Genomic DNA, 16,248 nt, shown 5'->3' with positions numbered 1-16,248 from the left:
TTGATTTTGCTGCTCAGACAAATAAGGAGCCGCACAGTGACGCCCTCTGGTCACAAATAAAACAGCTTGACTCAGTCTTTGTCACAGCTTTAAGAATGTTTCTTGTGTCTTTGCTTTTGAGGGGGAAAAAATTTGCGAAATGTTAATTATTTCGCCCAAAAGCTCATTTTAGATTGCTATATTTTTTACAATACATGTCATTACAAAACAAAAAATGCATGGTTTTATAAAAATGTTTTGTTTGCATGTGAAGCAAAATATTACACAGACACAGCATGGTCCACTGTTTACTGTGTGCTAGTACATTAATCCAAAGACAGAAACTTGTTTTTAGAGTGTAGGTTATTGACGGTTCATACCTCCAGGCCATTTTACTTATTTAAAACTCTTTATGCAAAATTATTTATTCAAACTGTTTTCCCCCCAAAGTCAAACAAAAGTCAAAATTTTATGTTTTCTTCCAAAAAAGACTGACTTTATGTTTAAAATGACGTAAATGTAAAAAAATACATTGCTACAAATGAATGCACTGTTTGACACTATAGCAAAATGATCACACACATTATGAGATATTTATTTGATCACTCTGTAAGGAGATTTTACGTGGTTTACATTAGTTTTTAAATGTCTTAAAGGTCTGAGCCATCTCCATCTTTCAGATGTTCTTTTCATTTGCAGACCCCAAAAAACTCTCAGGTTCTCAAGTGCTGGTTTACTTACAAATCCCACTGAAAGAACCAGAACCCATTAGGGCTGCATTTCAGTCTATGTTCCTCAGCTGTTGATGGACACCAGAGCACCTGAGAGCTCTTTTCACCCTTGTGCTATCTTAGATGACCCCATCCTTGAATCGATGTGTTCTCCCTACCATGACAAAGGTGGATAAAGGTGGAAAGATTTCTTGTAATCCATGGACACCAGTGAAGAACACAAATCATTGAAGAAAAAAGGTTTAGCGCACTCTTTAGTGGGTCTAGATGACCCAACTCCCAATGTTAAAGTGCCTAGGATAGCACAAGGGTTACATGTCTTTCTTATATAGCTTTTCACCAATTTTGAAAGAAGTTTTATTTATTATTAAAAATGTTAATCTTTTGTCTTAGTGGTATTTTTAAGCTTGAATATCTTCCTTTAGGTTTTTGTTGTTAAGTTCTATCTCGTTTAGTATTTATTTATTATTTTTTCATTATGTATTACAATTTTGATTGTTCATATAACCCAGTAACTGTGTGTTTTTCTTACAAAATATTTTAATTTAAGAAATTTTAAATTATTAAGACTCGTTTTTACCATATGAAGTATTTCTGTAGATTTTTAGCATCTCTTGAATTGTTTTTATTTATTTTTAAACTTTATTTCCAGTGTTTCCTTGCTCTCTGTTAGTTTGAATGAAATCTGCAGGACATCATTTCAATTCATTAAACTTAATTTCAACTGTTTGTCTTTCAAATTAAATGCTAGGTTTTATTTTCACTTTGTGTGTCTGTTTTTTAAGCCCATCCAGCACTATGTGTTGCAAATGCTCTCATAAAACTCACAATTTAATCTTTTTGTTAAACATATTGAAACTAAAAGTGAACCTTCCTTTTGTTATACACATTCCTCCTCCTCTCCAGCATTTTTTTTTCACAAAAAAAGGTTTCTATGGAAACAAAACTAGAATAGACACTGATGCCAACACGGTCAATGAAAAAAGGAACATAGTGATTTATTTAAAGAGACTGAATAAGTACCATTATCAGGAGGTAGATTAATTTAGATTTGTCTATTATGGATCTTTGCTCAATTTGACTTTTACTTTCTTGTTTTTCTATTGTCTTTTCATTCATTCATGAAATGTATGTAATGTCACATAAATTCAATTGAGCAAAGTATTATGGAGGGAATTCTAACCCACTAATTCTGTGTTTTTACCTTTTTTCAGCCAAATTTCAAGGCACGCCGCAAACTGAATTAAAATTAAATGAAAAAAACAAAACAACTCTTCCGTCTAAACAGTCATTCTTATCAATATTTTGAATAAGAATCAAATGAACACAAAAAAATGTATTTTGTGATCTTTCTTTTTCTAAATCTGGGACTGTTTGGTTGAACTGATAGTCTGGAAATGGCAAATGTTTTTCAAAGCAATTAGGTGAAATTGATTAATTTCCCACGGCACATCTAACGATCTCTCAGGGCACGCTAGTGTACCGCGACACCCTAGTGCACTACTGCACTAACTACTACATTAAACAAACAAACTATGAATCAGAGCAATCTAGTCTCACCCTATTAGTCATGCCATTAAGTGAACTTTTATGAAGCATGGAGGTTCAGTCTTGCAGCTTTGGCACCTTTTTTTTCACATTTTATCTTGTGATGTTTAAGTTGAAGATTCATGTTTTATAAACATTAATATGAAAAAAACGTATTTTCTGCTCAATACCATTTGAGCTGCAGAATACTCATATTGCAATAATAAAAACTATTAACCATCATGCTTTAGGGTTATTGTGTCGTGGTGCCTCTGGCAGCTCTCCTCCCTCTCCCCTCTCTGCTCTGTTCCTGAGGACTCCCAGCTAGAGGGCTGCATTGGGATTGGGTCCCGCCGGGTCCCGCGGGACCCAACCCAAATCTCGCGGGATTGGGCGGTTTGAATTGTGCTGCGGGCGGGAGCGGGCGGCAACAAAAAAACCCGCGGGATCAGTGCTGCCATGAATATCTCATGAATATATATTAGTGGACTACGTTAGGCTGTGCGGCTGTTGGATTCGTATGTACTGAAGCTCCGTGAAGGCACCATGTAAAGACGCCCAATGGCCTCTGTCATTTAACCTGTTGTTGGGGGTGCGCCCCGCCTCTTACTAAAAGCGCGCTTCAGGCCGTCTGTCTGCGCGCACACACGTACACTTTTAACCGAACAGGATTTGTAAAAATATATTTAATAATTAAGTTGCACATTACACAAAAGAGGAATGCATGAAAAGATGAGGCTGGAGGAGGGACATGAATCTCTTTAATAATATCAAAATACGTGTTTTTTTCCTGCGGGACGGGAGACGACACAAAATCAATGTATCTCTATGACTGTGCGGGAATAAATTCTATGAGTTTTGCGGGTGCGGGCGGGAGTAGACATACATATTGCGGGAGCGGGCGGGAGTGTAACGCATACGTTGCGGGAGCGGGCGGGATTGGTCAGAAATTCAGAGGGGCGCAGGCGGGAGCGGGATGAAGAAAATAGTCCCGCGCAGGGCTCTACTCCCAGCTGTTTCCACTCAACTCATCTACCTGCAGCATTCTTAAGGAGATCCACATCCAGCATTCAACGCCAGTTCGTTGCTCCTCCATGGTGCTTAGTCTGGTCCCTCATGTTCTCGCTGTTGAAATATTACCCTCAAGTAATTATTTTTCAACGCCTTGTTTTCAGGAGGAAACCTCCACGAGTGTTAACCTGGGATTGCCTCCTGAACTATCGGTCCTCCTCAAGCTCACCACGTTTCCCGTTCACGCCAGCTCACCACGTTTCCCGTTCACGCCAGCTCACCACGTTTCCCGTTCACGCCAGCTCACCACGTTTCCCGTTCACGCCAGCTCACCACGTTTCCTGTTCACACCAACCCTCCTACTCAGCCACCACAGAATACCTCCAGCCACGCCACGACTTCAAGCCAAGATTCCCGTTACTCATCCTACTACTCACCTGCTGTCCACGGCTGAGATCCTCATCATCAGATAAACATACTGCAAAAAAAATTATCTAACTTACCTCAAACTCTCCTGTTTTATTTCCGGGTTCCAGAACCTGGGTGTGCCTCGAGTCCTCAAAATCATGAGATATTGGTTAAATTTGCATGGTCATTTTGAACTGCTTCAAATATTTAAAGCTTTTTTTATCAGAAAAGCTAAACACTGGCTTGGCCATCTTAGCTTTGCCATTTAGTTTTATTTGTGGATTATTATTTTTTTTTCCAGTGATCTGAATTTGTGTTGGTAAAGTATAAATAACTAATCTTAAGTAAAGAACCAGAGGATATATGTATAACATAAAAAATGAATAGTTAAATACAGCAAAATAGAGTTGGGTTTATCATCTCTCTCCCTTTAGAGCAATTAATTCAACTCCTTTAGACAAATTTAATATTTAATGGTTTCAATGTGTCGTGTTCTGTGTGCATAAGAACTTTAGTAAGTGTTGTTGAATTATTCACATGTGTATGTTGTTGTATGTATAAATATTTTATAATCAATTCTTATTATTCTTAGTTTGGTAAAAATATATTTCTGGTTTTTTTGTTTTTGTTTTGATTGCTTGAAATAAAGCATTTGCAAATACAAATCCAGAAGATGGAAAATGTTAATCTACACAAAAGTTGACAGTTTTATGTTGACTTTAACATAAACATGTTTCCTAATATACATTCACGCCACCCTCCTACTCAGCCACCACAGAATACCTCTAGCCAACAGTTTTATGTTGACTTTAACATAAACATGTTTCCTAATATACATTTAAAAATGTAGATGGTTTCAAACATGACTTTCTGGCACATGAGGTTCACCCGCTGAATGACATGCAGACTTTCAAGTGTTTATAACAGAGAAGGAAACTACTGTTTTTACAAAGCACCCTGGTGCAGCTGCAGATCTGGTGTGGAGCTATGAGGGTGATAAAATGCTGCTTTGACCTTAAGACAGGGGCTGTTGTGCACATCCACTCAGATAAAAGGCTAGAAAGTTTCAGAAGTGAACACACGGCTGTGCTAAGAAACAAGGTGTGCATGAAGCATGGCAGTTTTCTACCCTGGAAAGGAAGATTGAATCAACAAGCAATTATTAGTGCGTCCTTTTTCATAAAGTAATTGAATGTGAGTAGTCAGAATGTATAGGTGGAAGTGCTCTCGCACACACACTGAAATGCTCACAGGGCTGACTCATCCAGCTGAACAAAAAAAAACAACATTTTCACATCTCAAAAGAGAAGAGTGCTTTATAACGACGTTGTCAAGCAGAAAATAAGCAAATACATCACTTTGCAGTCGTTTGCAATGTACATATTACAGTCCTGGTACATCATATGTATTTAGAAATATTGCTTTTTACGCACATTTTAAGGGGTTTCCATTGTTTTACGCATTTTTTACAACTAAAATCTGGATGGAAGTAGGCTGTGCTGGATTCTCACCAAGCCTCCCCAGCCCCTGACCCTCCAAACGCATCCTCACTCACTCACTCACTCACTCACTCACTCACTCACTCACTCACTCACTCACTCACTCACTCACTCACTCACTCACTCACTCACTCACTCACTCACTCACTCACTCACTCACTCACTCACTCACTCAGAAGCAACAGAGGTTTTGCAGGAAGAAGCTGCAACAGTCGTCGCGGAGTCTCCAAGGACGCAGCGCAACATCCAGATTTTCCGCGCAACTCACCGGGAGTGTGTGAACACATGTAGACGGCGGGGAGGATGGCAGCCGCCTCCACCGACTCGGGACAGGGCTCCTCCAAAATCACCCCCGAAGTGCTCCAGGAGATGCTCCAGTACTACAACCTGAGCCGTCAGGAGTTCATCAATACCTACAACATCCAGCCGCTCGTCTACGTCCCCGAGCTGCCGCGCAGCGCCAAGATCACCTTCGTGATCATGTACGTGCTGATCTTCGTCCTGGCTCTGGCTGGAAACACTTTGGTCATCTATATAGTAGTGAAAAAACGCGCCATCCAGACAGCAACGGATATTTTCATCTGCTCTCTGGCAGTCAGCGACCTGCTCATCACTTTCTTCTGCATCCCTTTCACTTTGTTGCAGAATATCTCTTCAGAGTGGTTTGGAGGTGAGTTTGACTGTAAACAGAAAACTGCTCACTTTTTATTGTGTCACTTCTAAACATCTTGTGAATTAAAAATAACATTCATGTATGCCTGTAAAAAATAAACAAATAAAAATTCCAGCTCACTTTTTCAGGATGATGTGACGACCAAACAGAACATCAATGAGGGTTTTATTCCAGCTGGAGGATGAATCAGGCGCTCGAAGGTGCTGAAAGCACACTCGCAGCCCTGACGTACAATTTCATATGAGAAAAAAAAAAAACATCTGTAACACCTGTGACTTTTTAAACAACCAAGTCCTGGAGACTTCAATGTAAAACACATGTAGGGAGGTTTAAAAGGGGCAAAAAAAAATAATAGTTAAGTAACCTGATGCACTGTGTTTAACAATAATTTAATTTTCACACTTTTACATAATTATTCCCCCAAAAACCACATTAAAGTTAAATTGAAGTTCAAGAATTTCTGAGTTAGAATAACTCATGAAATAAAAGTCAGTTTTTAACCTCATAGTTCGGTTAAAAACATTCCAAACTATTGCTGAAAATAAGGAGATCAAAAGCTGTGGACCTTTAGGAATGTGAGCATTTGAATATTATTGGATGTTTTATGTAGTATTATTTATGCCACCACGTTGGACGTTTGGGTTAAAAATATGATATGCAGTCAGCTGAAGTATAAATTTAGAAATTTAAAGTACCATCAAAGAAAAATTCTAGACTATTATGAATGTAACTGACCATGTCAAACACACAGTGTGATCTTGAATTATTTCCCTTCATAATGGAGGCTTTGGCAGTTAGTGGACCCACAGCTCTCACACACCTGAAGAGCAGCAGCCCTCAGCTCTCATTGAGATCATAACGACTCCATCACATGCAGCTCGAGCTGCTATGACGCTTCTGCTTCATTATGCTAACTACGTGGAGTTACCGGGCCGTGTAATCACAGAGGGTTGCTCTGTCACTTCAGTTATTTCCCCTCTGAAAAGTCCTAAAGAGCTTGCCCTTGATTTGTTGCTTTGATCTAAATATAGCAGGAGAATGAACCTGAACGCTCACGCACACCTTGCTCCCTGTGAGAAGTCCATTGAAGAAGCTTTGCTTTCCTTCCAGGGGTTCTTGTTTGCAAGACTGTGCCCTTCGTGCAGACGACAGCCATCGTGACCGGCATCCTCACTATGACCTGCATTGCTATTGAGAGATACCAGGGCATTGTTTTCCCACTGAAAATGAGGCGACAGTACTCTTCCAAAAGAGCATACAAGGTTCTAGGTATGCTGTGCTTAAACATGCATGTTTTTGATACTTGAATACAACACAAAAATTAAAGTGTTTGGTAAAGTCTAGTAAACATACATTTTGGTCAAAGAAATGTGAGGAAGGTAATGAACAACATGTAAATATACAATAGCTGTATGTACGTAATGCCATTGTATCTATGAAAGGTATTGAAATTGTTTTGTGTCGTTTTAAATAACTTGCTATTTTTTGATACACTACAAGCATCATACTAGCTGTCCAACATAGTGGCGTTAGTGTGATGGTGCAGAACCTGAATGATTTTAGATAATGACAATGGGTTGTTTCATAAATGTGTACCATGTCAGTGAGTCCTAAGGAAAAATGTCCATCCATTTGTTTATGACCACAAACCCCAGCACACTTTGGTAAAAGTTTACCTCTGAAGGGCTTAACCCTTATGCTATCTTATGGGGTCCAGATGACCCTTGCATTGATGTGTTATCCCTACCATGACAAAGGTGGATAAAGGTGTAAAAAAAAAGATTCAGCGCACTGTCTTTTGGGGTCCAGATGACCCCACTCCCAATGTTAGAGTGCCTTGGATAGCACAAGGGATCAAAAGAATCAGGAAATAGGAAAAACTTGGAGTTTTTAAGAAGGTTTGTTGAAGTTTGGTCTTAAATGTGTCCAAACCTCGGTGGGATGACCCAAAAGTGTCCTTAAATTTAAAATGAAAACGCCAAAGATAATTATCCAGTTTCAAATATTCACATCCAAAATATTACATTATGTGGGGCCAGGCAGATCTGAACACAATTGTTTTCTTTATTTTTTGCTAATAACTTATAAACAACACTTCATTTAGTCACAGGGTGTCAATATTAAAATTTGCTTGACAAATGTATAATTATACTACAACAGCACTTTAGGGATTAATCTATGGGCTGGATTCAGAGCAGAAGTTTTACACTGAAAAGGCTTTTGTATGATCCGTCTGCCTGTGTCTCACAGGACTTGTATGGATCGCCTCTGTGGTTGTGGGTTCTCCAATGCTTTTTGTGCAGCAGCTGCAGGTAAGACACATGTTAATTACACAACCACTGTCTATTATTTCTTCTTTATTGTTGTTTGCAAAACTTAATAGAAAGCGTCACTGTAAATGTCAAGACCAATCACTGCTCACATTTGGTTCAAGACCAGATTTGTCAAAATGCATGAGAACTGGTGTGTTTTAAAAGTAGTTAAATGTAGAGAGAGGCATCTATTGATTTAGCCTGGCACTTCGACTTGACAGGAGTTGAAGATACAAATGTTCACAGTGCTTCAGCTGGACTCTCCAGAGATGTTTGAGCTCTCAGTAATAAGCTGATATTTTCACCGTATTGAAAATATGTCCCTAAAGGGCCTCACTTTATTACCAATAACTACTCTGAGCCACTGAGGGATGAGATTGGAGCAAATATAACCGTCAAAATATATTTTACTAAAAAGAAAATGGTTTTCGCTATTTCACTTACTTAAATAGTTTAGTACTTTTCTGGGTATGTACAGTCTAGTCTAAGGTTTATTTCTTTTCTTGCTGGGTTCTACGTTATGCAGCTTGGTGTTGGTTTAATGTTTCCACATATCGTCCCACTGACCAGCAAACATAAAATTATAGCGTAATAAGTCTGTAATCAGTAGTGCAGCAGATGACAATTAAGTCTTTCAGAGAGTTGGCTCCGATTTAGAAACTGTGTTACACTGTAAAAACGAATCTAAAAAACATAGAAAGACCTTTAGTTCAATAAAAATTGTCTTATTTTCTGTTCTACAAGAAACATAATCTTAGTTTGAGAAAACATGTCTTGGCATCTAGATTTTTTCTTTTCTTTTTTATTTTTTTACTTGAAAAAAATCTGCCAATGGGATACAAATTTTTTACTTATTTTTAATGGGCCTGTTTTTGCAGTGCAAAGATCCTCTAAGATTTTAAATCAAAAGCAGAATTGTTGGAATTAGATCTTTATACTTAAAGAAAAAATTGCAGATGAGAGATACCAGACAGGTAATAAAGACTTTCATTTTAGGATTATATATATATATTAGGCCTGCACAATATACCGCAAATGTATCGTTATCGCGACATCAAGCTGTGCAATATGCATACCGCAAAAGACGGCGAAAATCGCAATAAATGGTTACCTTAAATGTGCTAAAACAAACCCATGGCAGCTTGAAATATTGAACAAATGAAATAAATCCCTTTATGCATTTAACCAATCGGAAGGACCCGTTTACGTTGTTGATCAATCAGATAAGCCCTTTTATGTTTGTTGTTTGCCTCCTACGTCGACAAGGGTCATTTGGAGTATAATTTTTAAACTGTTGCAATGAAATGAGAATGATGTTTTTGGTTGTTTTGCTATTTGTTTATAAACCGCAACTTACACCGTTATCGCATTATTAATCAACAATATCGCATATCGCGAGTTTTCCTCATATCGTGCAGCCCTAATATATATATATATATATATATATATATATATATATATATATATATATATATATATATAAACCCTCCAAAAATCTAATCTTAGGTTTTATTATTGTTGAAAAGTTTGACAACTGGCTTGATTTATAAGATTGATTTTGTTAATTTTGCTGGCCATAGCTCACAAAAGTAAAGAGTCACTATTTGAACAAAAAAGTAAAAATTAAGAAGCATAAAAAACAATTTTTAAGCAATCTGAGACAGATAAAAATTAGATAATTGATGCTGTTTTGCTAAATTTCATATTCGTCTATTTTTACTGGTTATATTACACATATAAATATATGGATTAGGGGCAATTGAAAATAGCAACATCTCAGTTAAAGTCAGTGTTGTTATCATATGATTAATCTTTGGTTTCACAGTTGGAACTCAAAAGTTGCTTGAAAAAAAGAGCAATATAAATGAAAATACAAAAACAAATGACTTTTTCTTTTTACCACAATGGTGCTTTAATGGAGTTACTAACTTAATTCTCCATTTCTATTAGAACGGAAACCAAAAGGTGAAAAATAGTTTACAAGGTTCAAAAATAACTGTGAGGGAATTTGATGCACAGATGACATTTTTTTAATAAGCAGTTGCCAAGGTAAATTAATTTCATCCCTCAGATTTCATACATCCTTTCTGCCAATAATATAAATGTCTTCCTTCTAATCTGATGCCCCCCCAGCTATATTAACCCTTGTGCTATCTTAGATGAACCCACCCTTACATTGACGTGTTCTTCCTACCATGAAAAAAGTGGATAAAGGTGGAAAGATTTCATGTAATCCATGGACAACAGTGAAGATCACAAATCACTGAAGAAAAAAGGTTCAGCGCACTGTCTTTAACTCCCAATGTTAAAGTGCCTAGGACAGCACAAGGGTTACAGCTTATAGAAATCCACCTTTGGGCTGACAATTTTTTTATTTTTACCAGACCCATTTGCAATTTTTAAACAATTGATGTGCTTCTTTGGTTCCTGCAAACCAAAAATCCTTTTTTTCTCCCTCCCTGCAGGTCAAGTATGACTTCCTGTACGATCACTACCACGTGTGCTGTCAGGAGAGCTGGAGCTCGTTGACCTACAGGCAGGCGTACACCACCTTCATCATGGTGGCACTTTTCCTGCTCCCTTTGACAGCAATGCTCTTCCTCTACACCCGCATTGGAATCGAGCTGTGGATCCGCAAGAGGGTTGGTGACGCTTCGGTTCTCAATACCATGAACCACAGGGAGATCGGCAAAATTTCAAGGTGGGTATGACTGCAGGAACACACTCTTGTCAATCATGATCAAAATGGAATTATTATTGGCCACAAAAAACACAAATATGCAGAAAATTTATTTAAAAAAAGGAACAATCTGATATTTATTTAATAAATGGTTTACTTTTGTTTAACACAGACCAGAATATGGTTATTAGTTTGTTCGCTGATCAGCATTAGTCCATTTTGAAAACTAGTCAAGAACTTAAGAAAATAAAAGTGTATAACAGAAGATAGATTTTGATAAATCAGAATGTTCTTTGAGTTCATACTGCGTTTGCCTGCAGAGGGAATGATTGCTCAACATGTGCAGGGCGTCACATTGTTAAAATATGGAGTCTGGGGTGAGTCCGTGTACTGTAAATATCATTGCTGGATCAGTTGGAAACAGAATTGGGTGGAAAAACTGTAATGTCCCTGATCAATACAGCCTCAACCATCGTTTGTCTGCTGCTTCCTCAAGATTTAGGGAAGCCATTTTCCCCTCAGGGATAAAATACGTCCTCGATTTACATTTAGAAGGAATTACATCTTTTTGAATAGTTTCGGTTCCTTGTCCTGGAATAGAAAGATTTATTATTTTCATTTCCATGAGAGAAATAAGTACTTGAACCCTCTTGTCAGAAAGACTTAGTACTTTGTGGAAAAACCCTTACTATCAAGCACAGAGGTCAGATGTCTCTTGTAGTTGATGATCAGGTTTCTGCACATATCAGGAGGAATTTTGGTCCACTCTTCTTTCCATATGACTTCTAAATTATTCAGATTTGGTGGCTGTCACTTGGCAACTCTCAGCTTCAGTTCTCCCTATAGGTTTTCTATAAGATTGAGGTCCAAAAACTGGCTGCTTCTTCTTCAGTCAGTCCTTGGTTGTCTTGGCTGTATGTTTTGGGTCCTTATTCTGTTAGAAGACCCATCCACCACCCATTTTAAGCCTCCTGATGGAGGGAAAGAGGTTCCCTTTCAGGATTTGATGGTACACGACTCCACCGAAACAAAAACAAAAGAAAAACAAAGCACAATGCATCCACCTCCATGCTTGACAGCGAGGACGGTGCTCGTCATAGGCAGCATTTTTCGGTCACAAAACATGACGGGTTGAGTTGATGCCAAAGAGCTCAATGTTGATCTCATCTGACCACAACTCCTTCTCCCAATCCCTCTCTACATCATGAAGGAGTTCAATGGCAAACGTTAGGCAGTCCTAAGCAGTGGTTCTTTGCGAGCTCTGGAAGATGTTGAACCATTACGGCATAATGTATCACCAATGGCTTTCTTGGTGACTGTGGTCCCAGTTGCTTACACATCATCAACTAACTCTTAGGGCCTATACCTCACTGTTCCCATGATGATGGAAACCCCATCAGGTGAGACCTTTTTTGGAGCCCCAGACCTATGGGTGGAAATAATTCTTGTATTTTGGCGTTAACATTTGTCACCTTAACCCCCAGCTTCTTGCTGATGCTTTTGTAGTACGTTCCTGTCTCATGCAGGTCTACAATCTTCTCCCTTAAATCCACTGAAAGCTCTTTAGTCTTTCCCATGTTGGAGAGTCTGACGGATTCTGTGGACAGGTGTCTTTTCTATGGATGATCAGTCCAAACAGGTGGCAGGTTAATTCAGAGAGTCTGACTGATCTGTGTGAACCAGAGCTCTTAATAGTTACAAAGGGATCACATTATTTTTTCATTCTGTGAAATTCGAATAAATTTCTACGATTATTTGTAATCAATGTCAGGATTTCCTTTGTGATTTTCTCACTGTTCAAATAAACGTACCATTGGAATGACAGACTGTCAATTTATATTTAGGTGGAAAAACCAACAAAATCAGCATGGAATCCAATACTTATCTCTTCCATTGTATCCATACAATCAGCACTTACCTGAAAATCTTGACTCTCTGGCATCTAACTAATCTATTTGTCTTTTAAGATTTTATTTTATTTTTTAAAGATGACTTTCTTTTCAGAATAATAGATGTTTAGTTCTGAAGATTCTGTAAGAAAGTACAGATCATGAATTATTTCATTTAGTGTTCAAGCAAATCAAATCAGTTTTATATCATCATACCCAAAGAACAATGTAGCGTCTTAATAAAAATGATTTTTTGTTTTTAAGTTTGCTACCATATATCACTATAACTGGAGCATATGAAAAAAACAGTTTCCAATCAATGTTAGCTGATGATTTAAAAAAGTGTTTTCTTTCAGACTGACATATTTTGTCTGTTTGTGTTTTGACCTGACCAGTGGCAGAACTAGAACTAGAAGGGGTGGGAGGGGGGCAGAAGACTTTGGAAGAGTGGCAAATGAGCAGCAGAGTGGAAGGCCATTACAAATGAAAGGATCAAAAATGTGTGTTTCAAACAGTTTTACCATTGTTATTAATACTAAAACAATTGTTCTTTTAGCTGATGTGCTATTACTAATGTGAAAGAATATTTAAAAAAAAATGTGTACAAATTCTTTAAAAATATTCAAATATTTAATTTCGAAATATTATTTTCTTGTTTTTGCAATGCCTAAAGAAGCTTGTAGTAATGATTTATTAATATTTTTCAATAATTATGGGGGGGGTAATCTTAATGACCTGACCCCTCATTTGATGTGTTTTGGTCAGTAACAGCTGAGACAAGCAAAAGAAAGGAAGCTTCTATCCTCACTTTTTATTTACTTTACTGTTCAGATTTCTGCGCTATATTTTTTTTTTTCTGAGAAAAAAAGAGTGGAAATTTGCCCCACATATTGCCTCAGCATCTGTTTGTAGTATGCAGTAGCAACACCGTTTTTAAGTGGTGATTGAGAGTGTGGTTGCTAAGGCCTTCACTCGCTGCTGCAGCTCTCACCCAGTCTTAAAAGAAAAGTGTCGTCCTTTGGGAGATCTGCTGCGACTTTTTTTTCTGTTGCCGAGACTGATATGCATCCCATCAGTCACTTTATGATGGTGACTCATTTTTCTTGTTTTTCTCCAAAAGGAAAAAGAAAAGAGCCGTTAAAATGATGGTGACCATTGTTCTGCTTTTCACCATCTGCTGGGCACCATTCCACACGGTTCACATGCTGTTTGAGTACAGTAGGTGCTTCTTTTTGTTTTCCACTCATGTTCTTAGGAGGTGTATCTGTGGAAGTTTAACTCCCTTCTTTTGGTGTGGAAATGTCCAGATGACTTGGAGAAGAAATACGACGGAGTCACTCTCAACATGATCATTGCCATCGTTCAGGCGGTGGGGTTTTTCAACAGCTTCAACAACCCCATTGTGTACGCCTTCATGAACGAGAACTTTAAGAAGACCTGCGTCTCCACTCTCTCCCGCTGCATCCGAAAATCCAACCAGCAGAGAGGCGCGACAGTGGCGCCGCGGCTGAGCGTGCAGTTCATCAAACCCCAGAGCAGAGAGGCCTTCCTGAACCCAGATGAGGGGAACTCCTCGGAGCAGGCCTCTGCGGAGAAAGGCGCCTCCAGCTCGCTGCACAGAGAACGCTCCCTGGAAGTGATCGGAGAGAAGATCTCCACCGTCCAAACGGAAATCCCTGCCAACAGCTCGTCTCAAGTCAAATGAGAGATGACCAGATCTGAGGCTTTGGAACCCTCACCTCCTGCTGTTTCCTGTTGCCTGCTGGGATATGAAGCCAGCAGCTGCAAGTCTTATAAATGGGACTGAAGGAAAAGGAGAAATAAAAAAATAAAAATCAATCTGACAGGATTTCTTCGTGGATGTTTTTGCATGACAGTGTGGAGCTTGTGAAGGAATATTGTACGGAGGCGTTCTTACCGTCAACACTTTGGAAACTAACAAGAAAGTGGGGGAAAAAGACAACAATTTTTTGCGGTATACTTGACATTTGGAAAACAGACATTTTTTGCTTTTGACTGTTTTTAAATTTATTCAATCCTGAATTCAATAAAACTCATTTTTATTTTTGATCAACAAACTTTTTTGCACTAAAGATTGCGGAAAAGTTGATTTAAAAAAATCTCTTTAGTAATGAAATAGTGTTCTCTGACTAAAGAGCATGCGTTTATGTTTACAAAGTAAAAAAAAACAAGATTTCTGTATTTTGGATTGCATGTAGTCTTGTTTCTGCAAACGGGTGCTTATCAGTCATTTTCCGACCAAGCATAATATTTCCTCCCTCCCCCCCAGGCTTTAAAAACTCCTCAAACTGTGAGGTGCATCAGCTGCATGTGAACATACAATGTGTTTTCACAGCGAAAAATTGGATTTCATTTGTGACTTGAGCTATCATTGCAATTATTTTATCTGGTTTGACTGTGAGGAATGTATTTATTTTGTGATTTTTGGTTTGGCTGCTCTCTGTTTACACCAGCTGCCCTTGACTCCTTGCTTGTGATCCATTCAAGCTGCTGTAATCGATCAAAGGATGCACCAACTTTCCATCTACCCCTCTAGAATCCAAAAAAAAAACAACTACTGACTTCTCATCTCAGCAAGCCTGTGGATGGAAAAAGGTTTTGGGACACCTGGGATTGGTACTTACAGAGGCTAAAATTGGACCCAGCATGTGGTTGGAGTTTAAATCTGCCTTCAATTATCTGCTTCTGAATCAAATCAGTGCAAATGTCTGTAATTTGTCACCGTTCTGCTGTGTGGAGATGGAATCTGCATAAAATTTGCATACATACCGAGTCATGATGAATGTATTTGTCACAACATTGAATCGGGGCGAGACGGTTTCACATCAGAAGTGAAGCAACGTGAGCAAACAGGATTAAAAGAAGACCAAAAAACATTTTTAGATTGTAAAGGTGTTAACAACAAAAAATTGGAGAAACATATTTTTGTAATGTCTAAAAAAGATTTGCGTAATTTCACTTTTTACTTTTAATAATGTGTTGAACTTCAATCTGGTAAATACGTCATCCTGGTTTTTCTTTTTATCTTGTAATAAAGTGGTGGCTCCTTTTTTCGGCTGCTTTAGCTGAGTAATTTTCTTTTAAATCAGTGTTTTACCTCAAATGTATTCATTCTCTGATGAAAGAAAAGAGTAAAATAGTAGCTAGCATTCCTAAGATAGTTATACATTAAAAATCAAACAAATTAAAAAAGCATTTTTCATGAAGCTTAAAACCATGAAATGTGATTTTTTTTAATCTACTTAAAATATGGATGTTTAAAAGCAAATAGTGAGTTTTCTAAGTTATCTGAGAAATACTTTAAACTTTGTTTTCTGAGATAAAAGAGGGAGTCTAAAACATTTCAATTTTTAAAATGACCAAAAGTAAAAAAATCTTACATACATAGAAAAGCTTTGACCTTAAAGTTCACAACAGAAGTGATATCAAGACCAAAAACAATTGTTTCTCCATAGAAAACTGTTTTTTTCCTGCAACATACATAACTGATTTTAGTTCCATCACCTACTGTACTTGAT

General features: G+C 37.9%; 1 protein-coding gene across 1 annotated transcript; it reads left to right on the top strand.

Moving 5' to 3' along the window:
- The first annotated feature begins 5,342 nt into the window (after nucleotides 1–5,342).
- Nucleotides 5,343–15,759, top strand: LOC101157401 (pyroglutamylated RFamide peptide receptor). The gene is made up of 6 exons (XM_004080411.4): nucleotides 5,343–5,825; nucleotides 6,939–7,097; nucleotides 8,079–8,140; nucleotides 10,606–10,841; nucleotides 13,830–13,927; nucleotides 14,017–15,759. The coding sequence occupies exons 1-6, from the start codon at nucleotides 5,459–5,461 to the stop codon at nucleotides 14,412–14,414; spliced, it is 1,320 nt and encodes a 439-aa protein (XP_004080459.2). The 5' UTR covers nucleotides 5,343–5,458; the 3' UTR covers nucleotides 14,415–15,759.
- Nucleotides 15,760–16,248: the final 489 nt, after the last annotated feature.

The sequence above is a fragment of the Oryzias latipes genome, chromosome 19, assembly GCF_002234675.1.
Source record: "Oryzias latipes chromosome 19, ASM223467v1".
NCBI classification, from domain to species: domain Eukaryota; kingdom Metazoa; phylum Chordata; class Actinopteri; order Beloniformes; family Adrianichthyidae; genus Oryzias; species Oryzias latipes.
Note: the sequence above shows the minus strand (reverse complement) of the source record. Positions and strands in the feature narration are given on the sequence as shown.

Bases quoted from the DNA above. Each gene is read 5' to 3' on its own strand.
- LOC101157401 (XM_004080411.4), top strand. From the start codon at position 5,459: ATGGCAGCCGCCTCCACCGACTCGGGACAGGGCTCCTCCAAAATCACC. The intron at 8,141-10,605 runs GTAAGACACATG...CCCTCCCTGCAG, and splicing joins TTTTTGTGCAGCAGCTGCAG to GTCAAGTATGACTTCCTGTA. The intron at 10,842-13,829 runs GTGGGTATGACT...TTTCTCCAAAAG, and splicing joins GAGATCGGCAAAATTTCAAG to GAAAAAGAAAAGAGCCGTTA.